The 18,487-nt window shown below is 44.1% G+C and overlaps 1 protein-coding gene across 1 annotated transcript in view; it reads left to right on the forward strand.

Annotated features, from left to right (window-relative positions):
• Nucleotides 1-18,487, forward strand: part of adhfe1 (alcohol dehydrogenase iron containing 1) — a 64,570-nt gene that overhangs the window by 14,795 nt on the left and 31,288 nt on the right. Inside the window, exons 6-8 of the mRNA XM_068031927.1 lie at nt 1,902-2,098; nt 4,958-5,035; nt 11,740-11,845. Of these exons, the coding sequence (XP_067888028.1) occupies nt 1,902-2,098; nt 4,958-5,035; nt 11,740-11,845 (381 nt within the window). The remainder of the gene's footprint in view (nt 1-1,901; nt 2,099-4,957; nt 5,036-11,739; nt 11,846-18,487) is intronic.

Consider the following 18,487-nt stretch of genomic DNA (forward strand, 5'->3'; position numbering starts at 1 on the left):
CCAGAAACTGTAGGTAAACGGGAGTGGAATTCCTGCCATGTGTACAAGACTCCTTTCTAACCCAGTATGTAAGAAGCCCAACAATAGAAGATTTGCTACTGGATCTGGTCCTGGGAAATGAATCAGAGCAGATAATAGTAGGGAAACATCCAGGCAATAGTGATCAGAATATAATAATTGCGAAGGACATAAGCATGACAAAGACCAGCTTAATAGTTTGAAGAAAAGTCAATTTTGAGGGCATGAGAATAAAACTTGGGAAAATAAAATGGACAACAATATTGGCAAACAATGACGTTGACTAGCAATGGGAAACAATTAACACAGTGTTCAACAGAGCCCAGGAAAAACATACTCTGCTAAAAAGCAAAAAAAAAACCTAAACACGAATGAGACATTATAGATGAATAGACACAAGGAAAAAATTGAGGGTAAGGAAAGAGGCATACCCTATGTACATGGACAGCAGGGACGGGCAAGACAAGGGAGAATACAAAGAGATTAGGAGAAAAGCCAAAAAAAATTAGGTAGGCAAAGAGCAACCATGAAATTAAATTATCAAGGAACATAAAACAAAATACTGATGTATTCTACAGGCATATAAATAAAAAAAATGGAAAGTCTGTATGAGAATAGAGCCACTAAGGGATGGACAGGATAAAATCACAGGCAGCAATAACAAAATGGCAGAAATATTAATTACTTTTATTCAGTATTTACTAGGGAGACAGATCAGGTGGACGTGACATTAGAAGATTAGATTAGAAATGATATAACTGCATTTAAAATAAAGAGGAGAAATATTAAATCAGTTAATCAAACTCAAAGAGGATAAAGTGCTACTATGGACGGTTGCATTGTCAAAATACATGTGACGGAGCCGTACAAACTGGGAGAATGGAATAGAGTCCTTACAGGAAGCGGGGTGTGAGGAAGTGTAGTCAAGGAAACTGTGGGAGTCAGTGAGCTTATAGTGAATATTGGTTGATAGCCTAGTCCCAGAAATGGAGAGAGAGAAGTCAAGGAAGGGAAGGGAAGAGTCAGAGATGGACCATGTGAAGGTGAGGGAATGGTGGAAATTGGAAGCAAAGGTCAATGAGATTTTTCAGTTCTGGGCAAGAGCAGGAAATGGAACCAAAAGAGATGGGGGAGGAGGCCTGAGTAGGACTGGAACAAAGAATGCTCGACATATCCCACAAAAAGGCAGGCATAGCTAGGACCCATGCAGGTACCCATAGCAACAGCTTTTATTTGGAGGAAGTGAGTGAAGTTGAAGGAGAAGTTGTTCAAAGTGAGAACAAGTTCAGCCAGGTGGAGGAGGGTGGTGGTGGATGGGAACTGTTTGGGCCTCGGTTTAAGGAAGAAGCGGACAGTCCATAGACTGTCCTGGTAGGGGATGGAGGTGTAGAGGGATTGGATGTCCATGGTGAAAAGGAGCCTGGAAGCTGGAAACTATTAAAGTGACAGAGGGCATCGGAAGAGTCACGATGTAGGTGGGAAGAGACCGGACAAGAGGAGAAAAAATAGAGTCAAAATAGGAAGAAATCAGTTCAGTGGGGCAGGAACAGGCTGAAATGATAGGTTTACCAGGGTAAACCTGTTTGTGGATCGTTTGGAAGGAGGTAGAATTGGGCTGTTTGGGGTTGGAGGCCATGGAGGGAAGATGTCCAGAGGAGATGCTGCCCTGTTGAGATCAGCTAGCGCAACACCGATTAAGGATAAAACCTGAGACCCTCCTGATCTGTAAGGCTCAGTACTACCCCGATCAAAACTTACCCATTGCTCTCCTTTCTAAAATAATTAAAGAAGTTGTATCATTTGTTTAATCTTTTGGAGTGTATTATACTGACATACTGTTTGGTTTTGAGTTGGTCATTCTGTACTTTTTGAAATGTTATTAGCTTCAAGGAAGCAATAACATTTGCTCGGCAAGAACAGTTTGATGCATATGTTGCTGTTGGAGGTGGATCCGTGATGGACACGTGCAAAGTGGCTAACCTGTACGCCTGCAGTCCTGATGCTGAATTCTTTGACTACGTCAATGCACCAATAGGGAAAGGAAAACCTGTTACCATTAGTCTCTGTCCTTTGATAGCAGGTGGGTTCATGCAGAAGATGTTTTAATAATGGAGTTGTTTGAATTGTGCCATTGGTAGCTTTCTGCATGGCATATGAATTGTGATCACAGTCTGCCGGTAGAATTTGAGTTTAGAGGGGGATCAGTATAAGTGAGAAGTGTTGATTGGCACATCTAATTCCCAGCATGACTGTACCGAGTGCAATTATTTCAAAAGAATGATACTGATTGATTTAAACATTTGAGAACATTTAAATTGTCATAAAAAACCCAGTTTCTTTATTTCCAAATACAAACATTTAACCCTGCTGTAAATGTATCAACCTATACTGTTGATTAAGCATTTATTATAGTGTGTAATCTATTTTCATTATATAGTCCGTATATTCTTAATTGCCAACACCTAATTTAATTTTTGTCCCTTCAACTTCTAGTGAAGCTACAAATATGAGAGCATTCAGATTGTGGACTGAATGGCTGTAGGAAGGGGAGTTTGACCAGTTTTCAGAAAGATAATATACTCTCCATTCTGTACTGTGCCAACCTGGATGGAAATTGGAATTATTTGCAGACAGATAAACAGTTGAAAACGGACAGAAAGTTTTTATCTCCACATCTCTTCGCTCCCAATCCACTCTACCCCTGCTTCCCTCTCACCCCTCCTCCATCTCTCCCTCTTGCCTACATCTATCCCTCTTCCCTTAACTTCTCCTTCCCCTCCTTAACCTCCCCTCCCTTCCATTTCTATCCATTCCTCTCCCTCTCTTCTCCACTTCCCCTCTGTCCCCACATTACTTCCTTCCAGCCTATTTCTCTTCTCTACTTTTCTCTTTACCCCTCCTAACCTTTACTCAGCCCTGCTCTCCTGAAAAGTGCTCTTAGTCTTGACTACCCATGTACAATGCCTTGAGAGATTGACCAGTAACTAATTGTCAAAAATGCTCTTTCCATATAATGTAGTAACATAACAGTATTGGCACAGGTCCCATTATAAAACTGCCACTCATCAATGAACGCAAAGATCTACATTGCATATATATGTCATCACACACCTTGCATGCTGATGTCACTAGCATGACATGCACATCTAAGAATCCGCCAAAGGCAGGGAAATTCTCATTTTGAAGGCCAGAATCAGACATTTTTTTTTAACCAATATACTAAACTGAACATATTTTGGTAGAATTTGGTAAAAACTGATTTTAAAGGCCTGTAATTGAAAGTGGCATATATTTCTGTATGGAGTGGATGATTCTGACTGGCAAAAATAGTTTTAACAGTTGGTAGCATTCTCACCTCTGAGTCAGAAGATTGAGTATTCAGGTTCCACTCCAGATATTTGAGCATATAATCTAGGCTGACATTACAGTGCTGTACTGAAGGACTGCTGTACTGTTGGAAGTACTGTCTTTTGAATGAGACATTAAACCGAGGTCCTGTCTGCCGTCTCAAGTGGAAGTAAAACATCCCACGGCACTATTTTGAAGAACAGGGGTGTTTTTCCCAGTATCTGGCCAATATCTATCCCTCAACCAACATCACAAAAAACAGATTATCTGGTCATTATCACTTTGCTGTTTGTGGGAGCTTATTGTGCATAAATTGGTTGCAGCAATTCCAACATTGTAACAGCGACTACATTTCAAAAGTACTTAATTAACTGTAAAGCACTTTGGGACATCCTAAGGTCATGATAGGTGTTATATAAATGCAAGTCTTTTTTTTAACTATTGACATTAAGGGGGTAATTTTAACCCTCACAGCACGTGAGTTTGATTTAGGTGGGAGATTAAAAAGTTTAAAATTTTAAACTGGAACCAAATCCACCCACTTCCGGTTTTAACAGAGACAGGACAAGGGACAGGCAACCAGTCCACTCGGAGGAGGTGAGTTGGCTGTTGCAGTCCTTTAAGGACATTGTGTGCCTTTATTTTAACATTGATTCTATTTTTAAGCTTGGTTGTCTGGGTTTCCCTGGCCTCAGGAATCCTGGCAGGTAAAAGGAAGCGAGAAGGACTGCATTTATGAGGTATGTGCCTTTACAGCACTGGTTGTGAGCCAGGAAGAGCAGGAGTGTTTCCCTCTGGCCCAGCCAGCTTACCTGTAAACCTTGACCCCTCACCCCATGATCTGTCTGCGCCCCACCCAGCACCATCTTCCCCTCGCCCCCTCCACTGTGATCAGAGCCCCCACCACCATCTGCTCCCCCCACCCTGCAGCACCATCTTCCCCTTGCCCCCTCCACTGTGATCGGCTCCCCCTCTACCATCTACTCCCCCCAGTCCAGCTTCCACCCCACCCGCAATGATTTTCCCCATCCCCCCACTAGACACACAATAGCAATATCTCCCTATCTGCTCCTCCGCTGTGTCCTTCTGCTGCAGGCTTTCCCACCTGACAAGCAGCCAGCCTGTCAATCACGCTTCCATCGGGCATGAAAATGACATATAAATTTAAATAAATCAGTTTATATTTAAATAGTTTAAATTAAGAAATTACAAGATGCTCTGCAGTTAAAAACTTCTGTGTTTCCCGTCCATGACTGCTCCCTTGCCCTTTCACATTACACATTTTGGAGGTAATATTGAGGCCTAAATGTTATAAATTTGTACTTTTTGTTGATCAGACAAAAGAATGTTTTAAATATCATGTTTTTGTAATCATTACAGATCTTAACGCAAAAAAAGAAATACTTGCATTTCTTTCACGACCTTAGGAAGTCTTAAACTGCTTTACAGCCAATTCAGTATTTTTTTGAATTGTAATCATTGTTGAATTCTTACATTACAATCTTGAGATTGAATGAATGTTAAAACTATATGGAAAGCCAAAAATACAGCTCTTTACTAATTATGTTATATATTTTGTTATTTTTCCTAGTTCCCACTACAGCTGGCACTGGAAGTGAGACCACAGGTGTGGCGATATTTGACTATGAAGCTATGAAAGTTAAAACAGGTATAAGTAAATAACCAAGACAATGCAAATTGTGGTGAGGTGGGTCTTTCCTGTGTTAATATAATGAGGGTACTCTTAAATAATTATAGCACACAACTCAGATTGGTAGCACCTGTATTTTGTGCGCTAGGAGCACCCTTAGAGGTCCTAAATGGCGTGCATGTGCACTTTTGGTGCAAGTCGCACCAGATGCAGCTTTTGGTTAGGCTGTTAGCATGTGCAATGAATGTCTCCGAAAGTATGTAGAGCAGGCAGATCACAACATCAGATCAGAGTGGAACACTAATTTGACACCAGTGCTGCCGTTTTGGAGCTCAGTGCTCCAGCAATGCCCTCTCTTAGTCAAGTACAGCTGAACATATGTTCAGCAACAGAGAAGGACCCTCCCACCAATAATATTTAAAGAGATCATCAACTCCTTGCAGCTTAGTTGCTGATTGATTTCTACTGTGCAACAATTGTACAAGTGTTTGTTACTATCTACTATCTTTAAAGTTGCTGAAGTCTACAGGGAGTGGTATGGAAGGTGCTGAAGGATTTTGTCCTGACTTCAAGGCTTCTATTCAAACCAGTTGCTCCCAGGCACAGATGGGGCAGTTTGTATCCCCCTTGGAATACAGCTTGACGGGGACAATGAGCAGAAGCAGCACAAATCAAGGCAAGCTGCTAAAAGAGAGAGAAGGAGGATGGGGAGCAGGGCTGTCAGCAGGAGGCCATATCAACCCAGTGTATTCAGGGAGCAATTCTCCCACTTGAATCTCAGCAAGAAACAAGGTGTGAGACATCTGTGCTTCAGTAAGGACATTCTCACTGAAATCTGCCACCTGCTGTAGTCACAACTGCAACCTCAGAGCAGGGCAAGGACTACATTGCAAATGGCAATGAAGGTGACCGTGGTAATGAATATCCATGCATCGGGCTCCTTCCAGACTTCCAGCTGGAGATATTTGCAACATCTCGTAGTTTGCTGTCCACTGTTGCATAAGAGAGGTCACTGAGGCTGTCTACTCTATGGGTGGAATCTTACCAGCCCCGAGGAGGAGGCTGGGGTGGGGGGGTGATGCGGGTGAGCATGGGAATTTGAGACACCGCGTGTCAGGTCTGTTCCCTTACATGTTCCTGCCTCCAGGAGATCTTCCTGGGAGTGGATTCCCTGTGGCAATGGCTGCCCACCTGTCTGCAGTGGACAGCCAATCAAGGTATTTAAAATTACAATTTGCCCTTAATTTCAATGCAGTGCTATCTTATGGGAGGCATGTGGACCCCGCACAGGGTCAGGAGTCCAGTAGGACATCAGAGGCAGCCTCACAGCTGAAGGTCAAAAGAGTCTCGGAGGCTGATTTCCATGCCACTATCTTAGAGCCGCAAGGCTGAAATGGACACAGCCGTAGCCAAAATCGTTCTTATCGAGGGGCTCCCCCTCCACACTGACAGTATGAAAGCACTGGGCCTTCATTTTTAATAAACTTTTCAGAGGAGAGAAGTTTCTGCCCAATGAGAGCTAACAATATTTTATACTGTCTTGCTGGAGAGCAGCAGGCACTGCGAGCACATGACTTTGGGGGGATTGCAGGCATTCCCATGGGCAGGGTTCCATTACCTGCACTTGCATTGCTTTGCAAGTGTCGCTTGTCAATTGTCAGATGTATCACAACTGAAAGAGATTCCACTCCCTTAACATCCAGTTGGTGTTTGACCATAAACAGCAAATCATGAAGGTTAATACCCAATATCCTGGCAGCTTTCATGATGCCTGCTTCTGCGGTAATCAGCTGCGGCTTCTGCATTTGAGCCACCACAATAAACCAAAGGGTAACTACTGGGAGACAAGGGCTGTGAACTGATGACATGGCTGATGATTCCGACGTGCACGGCCTGCATACAATTAAAGCCTATGGTGCCACATGAAATGTGATAGAGCAGACCAGTAAGTTTGCTGAAACGATGCCTCTGTCGCATGGACTGCTCTGGAGAAGCCCTGCTGTACTCGGCAGAGCAGGCGTTAAAATTTGTGGTGCTCTGCTGCATGCTCCACAGCCTTGTCATTGTGAAGGGAAAGCATTTACCACCAACTATACAGTAACCAGCTGATGAGCCAAAGGGAGGAGGCAACCTAGATAACCATTTACTACCTGGGCTGTCAGTGAACAACTCACCTGACTGCAATACCAGTAAACTCAATCCCAGTTCTCCATTTCCTGACAGTCTCACACTTTACCTTCCCTCTGTCACTGAACATAGAATCCACTTGGCCACAATAGAAAAATTAAAAACCCAAAATAAACATTAAAAAACTAATTTATAAATTAAATCATGCTAAATTATATATAAGCATAAAGTATTTACCATTGTGCATTCCCTTACTGCCTGTCTTCCATGTGCCTTTGACTGTCCTACTGCTCCTACACAGTGCTACCCCAGTGGCCACAGCATGGCTGGTTGGAAGGCTGTTGATTGTCATTGTGGGAGGGGCTGCATAAGCCTTGGAGGATGACCTCGAGCAGCTCTGGGCTTAGAATGCCAGGCTTTGGACTGCACCATCTTGGCACGGGTGGCAGTAGTCTGGCCTGACTGGCAACAGCAAGGGCTTTGGCAGAGCGGCAGTGGTGGGAGCCAGATGCTCTCTTTGAGAGGACAGCAGATTCATCCTCTGTGGAGCCACTGCTGCTCACCCAGGGCGGCATCTCAGCAATCCTAGTAATCTGTTGGAGGACTGATTGCTGGATTGCTGTGACACTCTGCACACTGGAATCCACAGCCATGATGATAGCAGTCTGAGCTTCATTACAGTATGCTGAGCTTCCACTGCAGCACCCAGACGTTGTGTGGCTGCTGTTTGTGCTGCAATGGAGGCTGAGATGTCGGCCATCAGACACTGCATCATGGTTTGTTGCTAAGTGTGCTAATAGAGTTAGCCATGATTTCCATGCTGGAAAGGATGGGCTCCAAGCTTTGCTCAAGGGCCTGTACAAAGTTGGTTCTGAACTCCACCATATTCCTTGACATTGACCACAGGCATTCTGGCAGACCTCGCAATGCACCAAGCATTTCATTGTGCATATCCATCAACCTTCTTCTATAGGCCGCCCCATCAAAGTCCTCATCTGAGACCTCTGCAGCAGAACTTGTGTGTCCTCACCCTCCAGCGAGCTGACACCTGTGCTACTTTTGACCCCTATCTTGGGTGAGACCACTCATGCCCTGCGTCTCACCATGTGCACATCTCCATGCTGTAATCTATATTACATGCAGTGTCATTATTTGATTTGATGCCTACAAGTGTGAAATTGCGTGATAGTGTTTCTTCTTCATTAGTGTCTACTTTCTGTTCCAACACTGACTTGCCAGGTGACAGTTCCTTGGTATCTGAAAGGAGAAAGGCACAAGGGTAAAGGTGTGGGGTGAAGTGGGGGTAAACCAGAGTTGCATGCTTACACCATCTGTTACTTGTAAATCAGAAGAGATTGCTGGATGAGGGAGAAGGAGGATTTGGTAAGTATATACCATCATCTTCTGAGATGATAACTGCTTCATCTACCAACTCCCTTTTGGCCCGCAGATCCTTCCAGGTGTTCTCTTCCAGATCAGTGCCCATCCTTCCTACAACTCCATTTGAATCTCTGCTATCTGTTTTCCACCCTCCAGTATCACTGACCCAGCTCTAACCAGAGCCACTAACAATGTTTTCTGTGACTATGCGTAGAGGATTATTCCTCCTTTCATTCTCTTTTTGCTCCCCCTGCAAAAAAGAAATTTGAGGAAACAAGTGATTATTTTTGTCACTGATGTAATGCATTATAAAATATGACTCTATTCTCCTTGGTTTCGATTTGCATAATTCTAACCAAAGGAGTAAGGACATGCAGCCATGCATGCCCCCCGCCAGTTAGCAGCTGCTGCAACCTATTACGGGCCACCTTGTCCTGCAAGCAAGAGGGAAGTGTATCAGTGAGTGTGGTGCAATGTGTTTGGGTGATGTGGCTGTCATGATTGAATAGCTCACAATGTGTGCAAGCTGTGAGATGTGGGGGGTGTGAGGCTTTAAGTAATGCAGGTTAGCTTTAACAGGTGCTAGTCTCTCACGATTTTGGGCCCCTTGCTAAGGCAGCAGCCACTCAACAATGCAGTTAATGCTGGCTGCATGCTACAATCATGGTAATGGGCAGGCAGCATGAAGTTGGCATGATGCCCGCATTTCATTGAACAAGGGTAATTGCACACTAGGAGCCCCGCACCTATTTTCGGCGATGTCCAATTTACCCTCCTCAAAGTCTCCTTTGTTTTAAGAACATAAGAAGTAGGAGCAGGAGTAGGCCATTTGACCCCTTGATCCTGCTCCGCCATTCAATAAGTTCAAAGCTGAGCTTCTACATTGTCTCCACTTTCCTGCCCTATCTCTATATTCCTTGATCCCCTTAGCGCCCAAAAATCTATCAATCTTAGCCTTGAAGATGCTTATCAACTGAGTATCCACAGCCTTCTGGGGTAGAGAATTCCAAAGATTCACAATTCTTTGAGCGAAGAAGTTTCGCATCATCTCAGTCCTAAAAGGCTGAACTCTTATGTGAGACTATGACCCCCCAGTTCTAGATTCTCTAGCTAGGGGAAATAGCCTCACAAAGGACTTGACAGGATAGATGCTAAGAATTCTATACATTTCAATGAGATTACACCTCATTCTTCGAAACTCCAGAGAATGTAGAATCATTTATGGTACAGAAGGAGGCCATTCTGCCTATCGAGTCCATGCCAGCTCTTCACAGAGCTATTCAGTCAGTCCCACACCCCATTCCATCCTCGTAGCCCTGCAACTCTATTTCTTCCAAGTGGCCATCCAATTTCCTTTCTGAAATCATTTATTGTCTTTGCTTCCACCATCCTTGTGGGCAGCGTGTCCAGATCATTGCCACCACTACATTAAAAAATCTTCCTCCTATTCCCCCTGCATCTTGTGCCCAAAGCCTTAAATCTGTGTGCCCTTGTCCTTGTTTCATTAATTAATGGGAACAGTTTTTTCTTGTCTAACTTATTTAAGCCTGTTATAATCTTGTACAGCTCTACTAAATCTCTCCTTTGTTCTAAGGAGAACAACCTCAGTTTGTCCACCGAACCTTGTAACTGAAATCATCCATTCATGGAACCATTCTGGTTTATCTCCTCTGCACCCTCTCAAGGACCCTCACATCCTTCCTAAAGTGTGGTGATCAGACTGGATGCAATACACCAGTTGGGGCCAAACCAGAGCTTTATAAAGGTTCAGCATAACATTGCTTTTGTACTCAATGCCTCTGTTTATGAAGCCCAAGATCCCATATGATTTAATAACCACTCTCTCAACATGTCCTGCCACCTTCAAAGATCAATGCACGTGAACCCCCCGGTCCCTCTGTTCCTGCCCACTCTTTAGAACTGTGCCATTAAGAATATATTGCCTCTCCCTATTCCTTCTGCCAAAATGTATCACCTCACACTTGTCAGTATTAAATTCCAACTGCTATCTCTCTGCCTATTCTGCTAGCCTATCTATGTCCCGTTGTAGGCAGTTCATATCATCCTCAATGTTTGCCACATTGCCAAATTTGGTGTCATCAGCAAATTTTGAGATTCCACTCAATCTCTCCTCAATTTCGCACTGGTGTAACATTGCCTGTTTGTATAAGTGGCTTTGTTGGAAATTCAAGCTCATTTACTAAATTGGAAAACACAGCCTACACTACATTTTCATGTACCTTCATGTATTAAGATCTGTTCAGCTTCCAGAAAAGGCTTTTAGCTTTAAGGAAATTGTGTAGTTTTTATTGTTAATGCACCTTCCTCAAAGTATTTAAATTTTTTTTAATAGATTGTAATTTCATTTAGGGACTTATACATTTGTTAACTGCAAATTTTTTTAAATCTATCCTTGATAATTCTTGATTATACTCGGTCCTTTCAGCTAAGTCATTGATGTAGATTGTAAACAGCTGGGGCCCAAGCACTGATCCTTGTGGCACTCCACTAGTTACACTCTACCATCTCAAAAATACCTGTTTGTACCCACTCTCTGTTTTCTGTCCATTAAACAATCCTCAATCCATGCTAATATATTACCACAATCACATGAGCCCTCATCTTCTGTAAGAACCTCTTGTGTGGTATCTTTTCGAAAGTCTTCTGAAATCCAAATATGTTACATCCACTGGTTTCCATCTTACCTGCCCTGCTAGCCAAAAAGGTCAGAAGCTAGGCCAGGACCAGTTTTGCTGGGAATCAGCCTTCCTCCAGAGTTTTCTTCAGTTGCCTATTGAGAGCTCCAATACACTCCTAATTTGGGCACCTCCATCGGATTTTGCCATTTCACAATGGCAGACCCCCTACAGGCAGCCCTAGTTGTGTATATGCTTGCCAAAGGCGGGGAAATGAGGTAACCTCTCTGTCCCCAGAAAGTACAGCAGAGACCATGGCAGAGGTTTCTAGAGGGCGCAGGTCTGACTTAAATTCTGGGCCCATGGACTTTCAGGGCTATTATGCTAGATTTTTATCATGGTGGTGGCAATTATTATTATTATATTTGTTCCCTGTTCGTATTAGTAAATCTCAATATTGACGAGCAGAGGCAATTCTAGTTTTTTCACCAAATATGTCATAGAGTCAAGAAATCTATTTTTAAGCAGTAAAACTAGATAGTTTTGTTTTGGTACTGTCTGCTAAATGTTATCTTTTAGGTATTGCCAGCAGGGTTCTGAAACCAGTCCTTGGAATAGTGGATCCTTTGCACACACTGCACATGCCTGAACGAGTGGCAGCTTACAGTGGATTTGATGTACTTTGGTAAGTAGCTTTATCAGTGTAAATATTTATGTCTCATCGTCGAGAATTTCTTCAGAGCTACTACTTCTCCACTGCCGTAACTTTGCTGAATGTGTGGGGGAAATCCTGTTTCTCATCACACTTCTGTCAGATTTACAGCTGGAGAAGCTCTGAGGAAATTGCCGGCCAAGGTTGCAAAAGTTTAAATAATAGAAGGAATAAAATCCCTTTGTAGAAATTTAACTATATCTGTAATTATTTAACATAGTTGGATAATTTTCTTAGCTGCTGAGAGGATGTTTCCCCTTGTGGGGAATCTAGAACTAGGGGGCACAGTTTCAGAATAAGGGGTCTCCCATTGAAGACGGAGATGAGGAAGAATTTCTTCTCTCAGCGGGTTGTTAATCTTTGGAATTCTGTACCCCAGAGAGCAGAGGAGGCTGTGTCATTGAATATAATCAGGGCTGAGTTAAACAGATTTTTGATCTACAAGGGAGTGACGGGTTATGGGTGGGGGGGTTGCAGGCTGGAAAGTGGAGTTAAGGCCATAATCAGATCAGCCATGATCGGATTGAATGGCGGAGCAGGCTGAAGAGGCTGAATGGTCTACTCCTGCTCCGATTTCTTGTGGTCTTAGGATCTTATTAATTTGATTAGCTCTGAGTTTTTTTTATCATTTTGACAGATTAATTTGAAAATACGCATCTTTTTAATGTGCATCCGAATTTTCCACATACTCATTTGTGGCATTGTTTTAGTTTGAAATAGTTCCCTTACTGTGGGCAGGTGGTCTGAGAGTCACTTGCGTGCTGTTGACTGGCCCCAGGACATTCAGAGAGCTCACACTTGATAAAAATTACATTTAACTACCTCTTCGAGCTTCACTGACCAAGGAAACCAGATAGAAAACCCTATTCACTTTATGTACACTTAATCAAAATATGGGAATTCAGCTGCTAAAACTTCAGACTATTGGAAGTAGTGGTATTGTCACTGGACTAGTAACCCAGAGACCCAGGGTATTGCTCTGGGGACATGGGTTCAAATCCTACCACAGCAGAAGGTGAAATTTGAATTCAATTAATAAATCTGGAATTAAAAGCTAGTCTAATGATGGCCATGAAACCATTGTCAATTGTTGTAAAAACCCCTCTGGTTCACTAATGTTCTTTAGGGAAGGAAATCTGCTGTCCTTACCTGGTCTGGCCTACATGTGACTCCAGACACACAGCAGTGTGGTTGACTCTTACACGCCCTCTGAAATGGCCTAGCAAGCCACTCAGTTGTACCTAACCGCAATAAAGTCAATAAAAAGGAATGAAACCGGACGGACCACCTCGGCACCAGAAATGACAAAGGCAAACCCAGCCCTGTCAACCCTGCAAAGTCCTCCTTACTAACATCTGGGGGCTTGTGCCAAAGTTAGGAGAGCTGTCCCACAGACCAGTAAAGCAACAGCCTAACATAGTCATACTCACGGAATCATACCTGACAGACAATGTCCCAGACACTGCCATCACCATCCCTGGGTATGTCCTGTCCCACCCGCAGGACAGACCCAGCAGAGGTGGTGGCACAGTGGTATACAGTAAGGAGGGAGTTGCCCTGGGAGTCCTCAACATCGACTGCAGACCCCATGAAGTCTCATGGCATCAGGTCAAACATGGACAAGGAAACCTCTTGCTGATTACCACCTCCCTCCCTCAGCTGATGACTCAGTACTCCTCCATGTTGAACAGCACTTGGAGGAAGCATTGAGGGTAGCAAGGGCACAGAACGTACTCTGGGTGGGGGACTTCAATGCCCATCACCAAGAGTGGCTCAATAGCACCACTACTGACCGAGCTGGCCGAGTCCTAAAGGACATATCTGCTAGACTGGGTATGTGTCAGGTCGTGAGGGAACCAGCAAGAGGGGAAAACATACTTGACCTCGTCCTCACCAATCTGCCTGCCGCAGATGCGCCTGTCCATGACAGTATTGGTAGGAGTGACCACCGCACAGTCATTGTGGAGACCAAGTCCCGTCTTCACATTGAGGATACCCTCCTTCGTGTTGTGTGGCACTACCACTGTGCTAAATGGGATAGATTTCAAACAGATCTAGCAATGCAAAACTGGGCATCCATGAGGCACTGTGGGCCATCAGCAGCAGCAGAATTGTACTCAACCACAATCTGTAACCTCATGGCCCGGCATATCCCCCGCTCTACCATTACCATCAAGCCAGGAGACCAACCCTGGTTCAATGAAGAGTGCAGGAGGGCATGCCAGGAGCAGCACCAGGCATACCTCAAAATGATGTGTCAACCTGGTGAAGCTACAACACAGGACTATCTGCATGCCAAACTGCATAAGCAGCATACGATAGACAGAGCTAAGTGATCCCATAACCAATGGATCAGATCTAAGCTCTGCAGTCCTGCCACATCCAGCCATGAATGGTGGTGGACAATTAAACAACTAACTGGAGGAGGTGGCTCCACAAATATCCCCATCCTCAATGATGCGGGAGCCCAGCACATCATGCGAAAGACAAGGCTGAAGCATTTGCAACAATAATCAGCCAGAAGTGCCGAGTTGATGATCCATCTCGACCTCCTCCTGAAGTCCCCAGCATCACAGATGCCAGACTTTAGCCAATTCGATTCACTCCGTGTGAAATCAAGAAACGACTGAAGGCACCGGATACTGCAAAGGCTATGGGCCCTGACAATATTCCGGCAATAATACTGAAGACCTTTGCTCCAGAACTTGCCACGCTCCTAGCCAAGGTGTTCCAGTACAGCTACAACACTGGCATCTACCTAGCATTGTGGAAAATTGCCCAGGTATGTCCTGTACACAAAAAGCAGGACAAGTCCAACCCAGCCAATTACCGCCCCATCAGTCTACTCTCACTCATCAGTAAAGTGATGGAAGGTGTCATCAACAGTGCCACCAAGCGGCACTTGCTTAGCAATAACCTGCTCAGTTTGGGTTCCGCCAGGGCCACTCGGCTCCTGACCTCATTACAGCCTTGGTTCAAACATGGACAAAATAGCTGAACTCAAGAGGTGAGGTGAGAGTGACTGCCCTTGACATGAAGGCGGCATTTGACCGAGTATGGCACCTAGGACCCCTAGCAAAACTGAGGTCAATGGGAATCGGGGGGAAAACCCTCCGCTGGCTGGAGTCATACTTAGCTCAAAGGAAGATGGTTGTGGTTGTTGGAAGTCAATCATCTGAGCTCCAGGACATCACTGCAGCAGTTCCTCAGGGTGGTGTCCTTAGGCCCAACCATCTTCAGCTGCTTCACCAATGACCTTCCTTCAATCATAAGGTCAGAAGTGGGGATGTTCTCTGATGATTGCACAATGTTCAGCACCATTCGTGATTCCTCAGATACTGAAGCAGTCCGTGTAGAAATGCAGCAAGACTTGGACAATATTGGGCTTGGGCTGATAAGTGGCAAGTAACATTCGCGCCACCCAAGTGCCAGGCAATGACCATCTCCAACAAGAGAGAATCTAACCATCTCCCCTTGACATTGAATGGCATTACCATCGCTGAATCCCCCACTATCAACATCCTAGGAGCTACCATTGACCAGAAACTGAACTGGAGTAGCCATATAAATACCGTGGCTACAAGAGCAGGTCAGAGGCTAGGAATCCTGAGGCAAGTAACTCACCTCTTGACTCCCCAAAGCCTGTCCACCATCTACAAGGCACAAGTCAGGAGTGTGATGGAATACTCTCCACTTGCCTGGATGGGTGCAGCTCCAACAACACTCAAGAAGCTCAACACCATCCAGGACAAAGCAGCCCGCTTGATTGGCACCCCATCTACAAACATTCACTCCCTCCACCACCGACGCACAGTGGCAGCAGTGTGTACCATCTACAAGATGCACTGCAGCAACGCACCAAGGCTCCTTAGACAACACCTTCCAAACCCGCGACCTCTACCAGCTAGAAGGACAAGAGCAGCAAATACATGGGTACACCACCACCTGCAAGTTCCCCTTCAAGTCACACACCATCCTGACTTGAAACTATATCGCTGTTCCTTCACTGTCGCTGGGTCAAAATCCTGGAACTCCCTTCCTAACAGCACTGTGGGTGTACCTACCTCACATGGACTGCAGCGGTTCAAGAAGGCAGCTCACCACCACCTTCTCAAGGGCAATTAGGGATGGGCAAGAAATGCTGGCCTGGCCAGCAATGCCCACATCCCATGACTGAATAAAAGAAAAGTAGGATTTTATCTTGTAGACATTTTGGTAAGTGACATGAGGGGAATTTATTATTTTTAAGTTTTCTATTTCATTTACTCTTTAAAGAGTTTTACTGGTATTTTCATTCATATTTCTAGTATAATTCTCTTCCATGTCATTGAAATCATCTAGTTCTTCATCTGACAAATGTTCTAACTTTATAATGTCTCCAACATGTGGTCATGCGTTATAATTGGTTCTAGGTTATACATAGAAATTCATATAGGTTTATGGCACAGAAGGACGTTCTGCCCATTGTGTCTATGCCACAAACAGAACTGATTTAATATGCTCTTGAAATTACCCAGGGCTGAATTTTCCCAGCCCATGTGTTGATGGATTTGGAGGTGGGGAACGGCAGGGAAAGTACCAGGAAGCCAAATGTGCCAAATATCTCAGTTCGCAGAACATACAATAGGCATGGGTGAGGCAAAAAAATTCAGCCAGGTTCCAATCCTGATTGTTGTAATTCCTACTAGAAAGTGTGCCTGTATGGGGATCAGGTGAAAACATAAGAAATAGGAGCAGGAGTAGGCCATTTGGCCCTTCAAGCCTGCTCTGCCTTTCAATACAATCACAGCTGATCATCTACAACTCCACCTTCCTGCATTATCCCAATATCCCTTAATTCCCATAGTACCCAAAAATCTATCGATCCCTGTCTTGAATATACTCAATGACTGAGCATCCAGAGCTCTCTAGGGTGGAGAATTCCAAAGATTCACAACCCTTAAAGTGAAGCAATTTCTCCTCATCTAAATGGCCAACCCTATATTCTGAGACTGTGACCCTATGTTCTAGATTCCCCAACCGGGAGAAACATTTTCTCAGCGTCTACCCTGTCAAACCCCTTAAAAATGTTATGTTTCAATTAGATCACCTCTAAACTACAGGGAATATAGACCTACTCTACTCAATCTCTCCTCATCCCGGAACCAGTCGAGTGAACCTTGGTTGCACTCCCTCTAGGACAAATACGTTTTTCCTTATGGAAAGAAACTAAAACTGCAGGTGTGGCCTCACCAATGCCCTGTATCATTGTAGTAAGACTTCTTTACTCTTATACAAATCCCTTTGTACCAAAAGCTAACATATACATTTGCCTTCCTAACTGCTTGCTGTACCTGCATGTTAACTTTCTTTCATTCATGTACAAGGACACCCAGGTCCCTCTGAAGGCAAATATTTCCCAGTCTCTCACTACTCAATAAATATTCCAAACATGAAGGATTTGATCTTTTAATTCAGAAACGAAGCATCTAGTTAGTCAGCTAACTGCTTAACCTGCAAATCAGTTTCCCTCTCCATATATGCTGCCTGACCTTCTGAATATTTCTAGCATTTTCTGTTTTTATTTTCAGATCTCTAGCACTGCAGCATTTTGCTTTTGTATTGGCCTCTGCAGAGCTGTTGACTATGCAAATGATTGAGCAAGCCAATATTGAGAGCAGGATGGCCTTGGCTGTGATATCTCCATCCCACCAATCCTAATACTCTAGACCCATGTACAGAATTGGCAACTTGAAGTATTGAGAAGTCAGCAGTGTCTGTGAAATGTCTACAGGAGATAAAATTAACAAATATATATAAAATTTGCTACGTCTGTCACTGCAGAATGTTTGGCATGTAATTGTGTCAAGCGGTTATATAATTTAGATCTAGTTGTTTTGTTTTTTCTTAACCAGACATAATTCCATGTTACCAGAAATAAAATATATTCGTAGTATAACGAAGACACTTTGCAGAGACTCTGTGGGCTATTTTCCCTGCTGTGGTCTCGGTAATTTAGGCGTTAAACAGTCTCTGAGGTGGCCAAGTAGGGGTCTTGAGTTGCAACAACTGTTTAGCCCATCTTTAGTGCAGGATGCCATCTTGGTAAAGGGAGTTGAAGCGTGCACTAGGAACAGCCTCCCCAAGGACGATAAATGTTCTGGTGACCAATTAAGTTGGCTTCTAATGCTCAATAAAGAGACTGCACATCATTTTGCTGGCTAGCGCTGCAATTAACAACCTCTCCTAGTAGTGCCAGCTGAACAAGATCAAAGAGGCTGAGAATTACGAGCACTACTTAAAGCCATGCTCAGCCTTCACTGGTCATTTGCTGCTGGAGGTCAATTAACTACACTGCGTTTGAAAAGGACTTTTGATAGACATTGGGAGACTTTCTGGAACACTGATAAGACTTCACCAATAATATCAAAATTTATTCTGGGTATTCTCTGAGGACTTCGCCTATTCTATTGGAGACCTTATAGGAGTTAAAAGGAGAAAGGCAGTGGTTGTTCATGGGGATCTTGCTAACTTCCCCCTTGGTCTGGAGGAAGTGCTGTGGCCAGAAGAGCAGCACCAGCGGCTGGAGGGAAGATGAAGTGGAGAGCTCCAGATTCATGGCGGCTGGCTGTATGC

The sequence above is a fragment of the Heterodontus francisci genome, chromosome 5, assembly GCF_036365525.1.
Source record: "Heterodontus francisci isolate sHetFra1 chromosome 5, sHetFra1.hap1, whole genome shotgun sequence".
NCBI classification, from domain to species: domain Eukaryota; kingdom Metazoa; phylum Chordata; class Chondrichthyes; order Heterodontiformes; family Heterodontidae; genus Heterodontus; species Heterodontus francisci.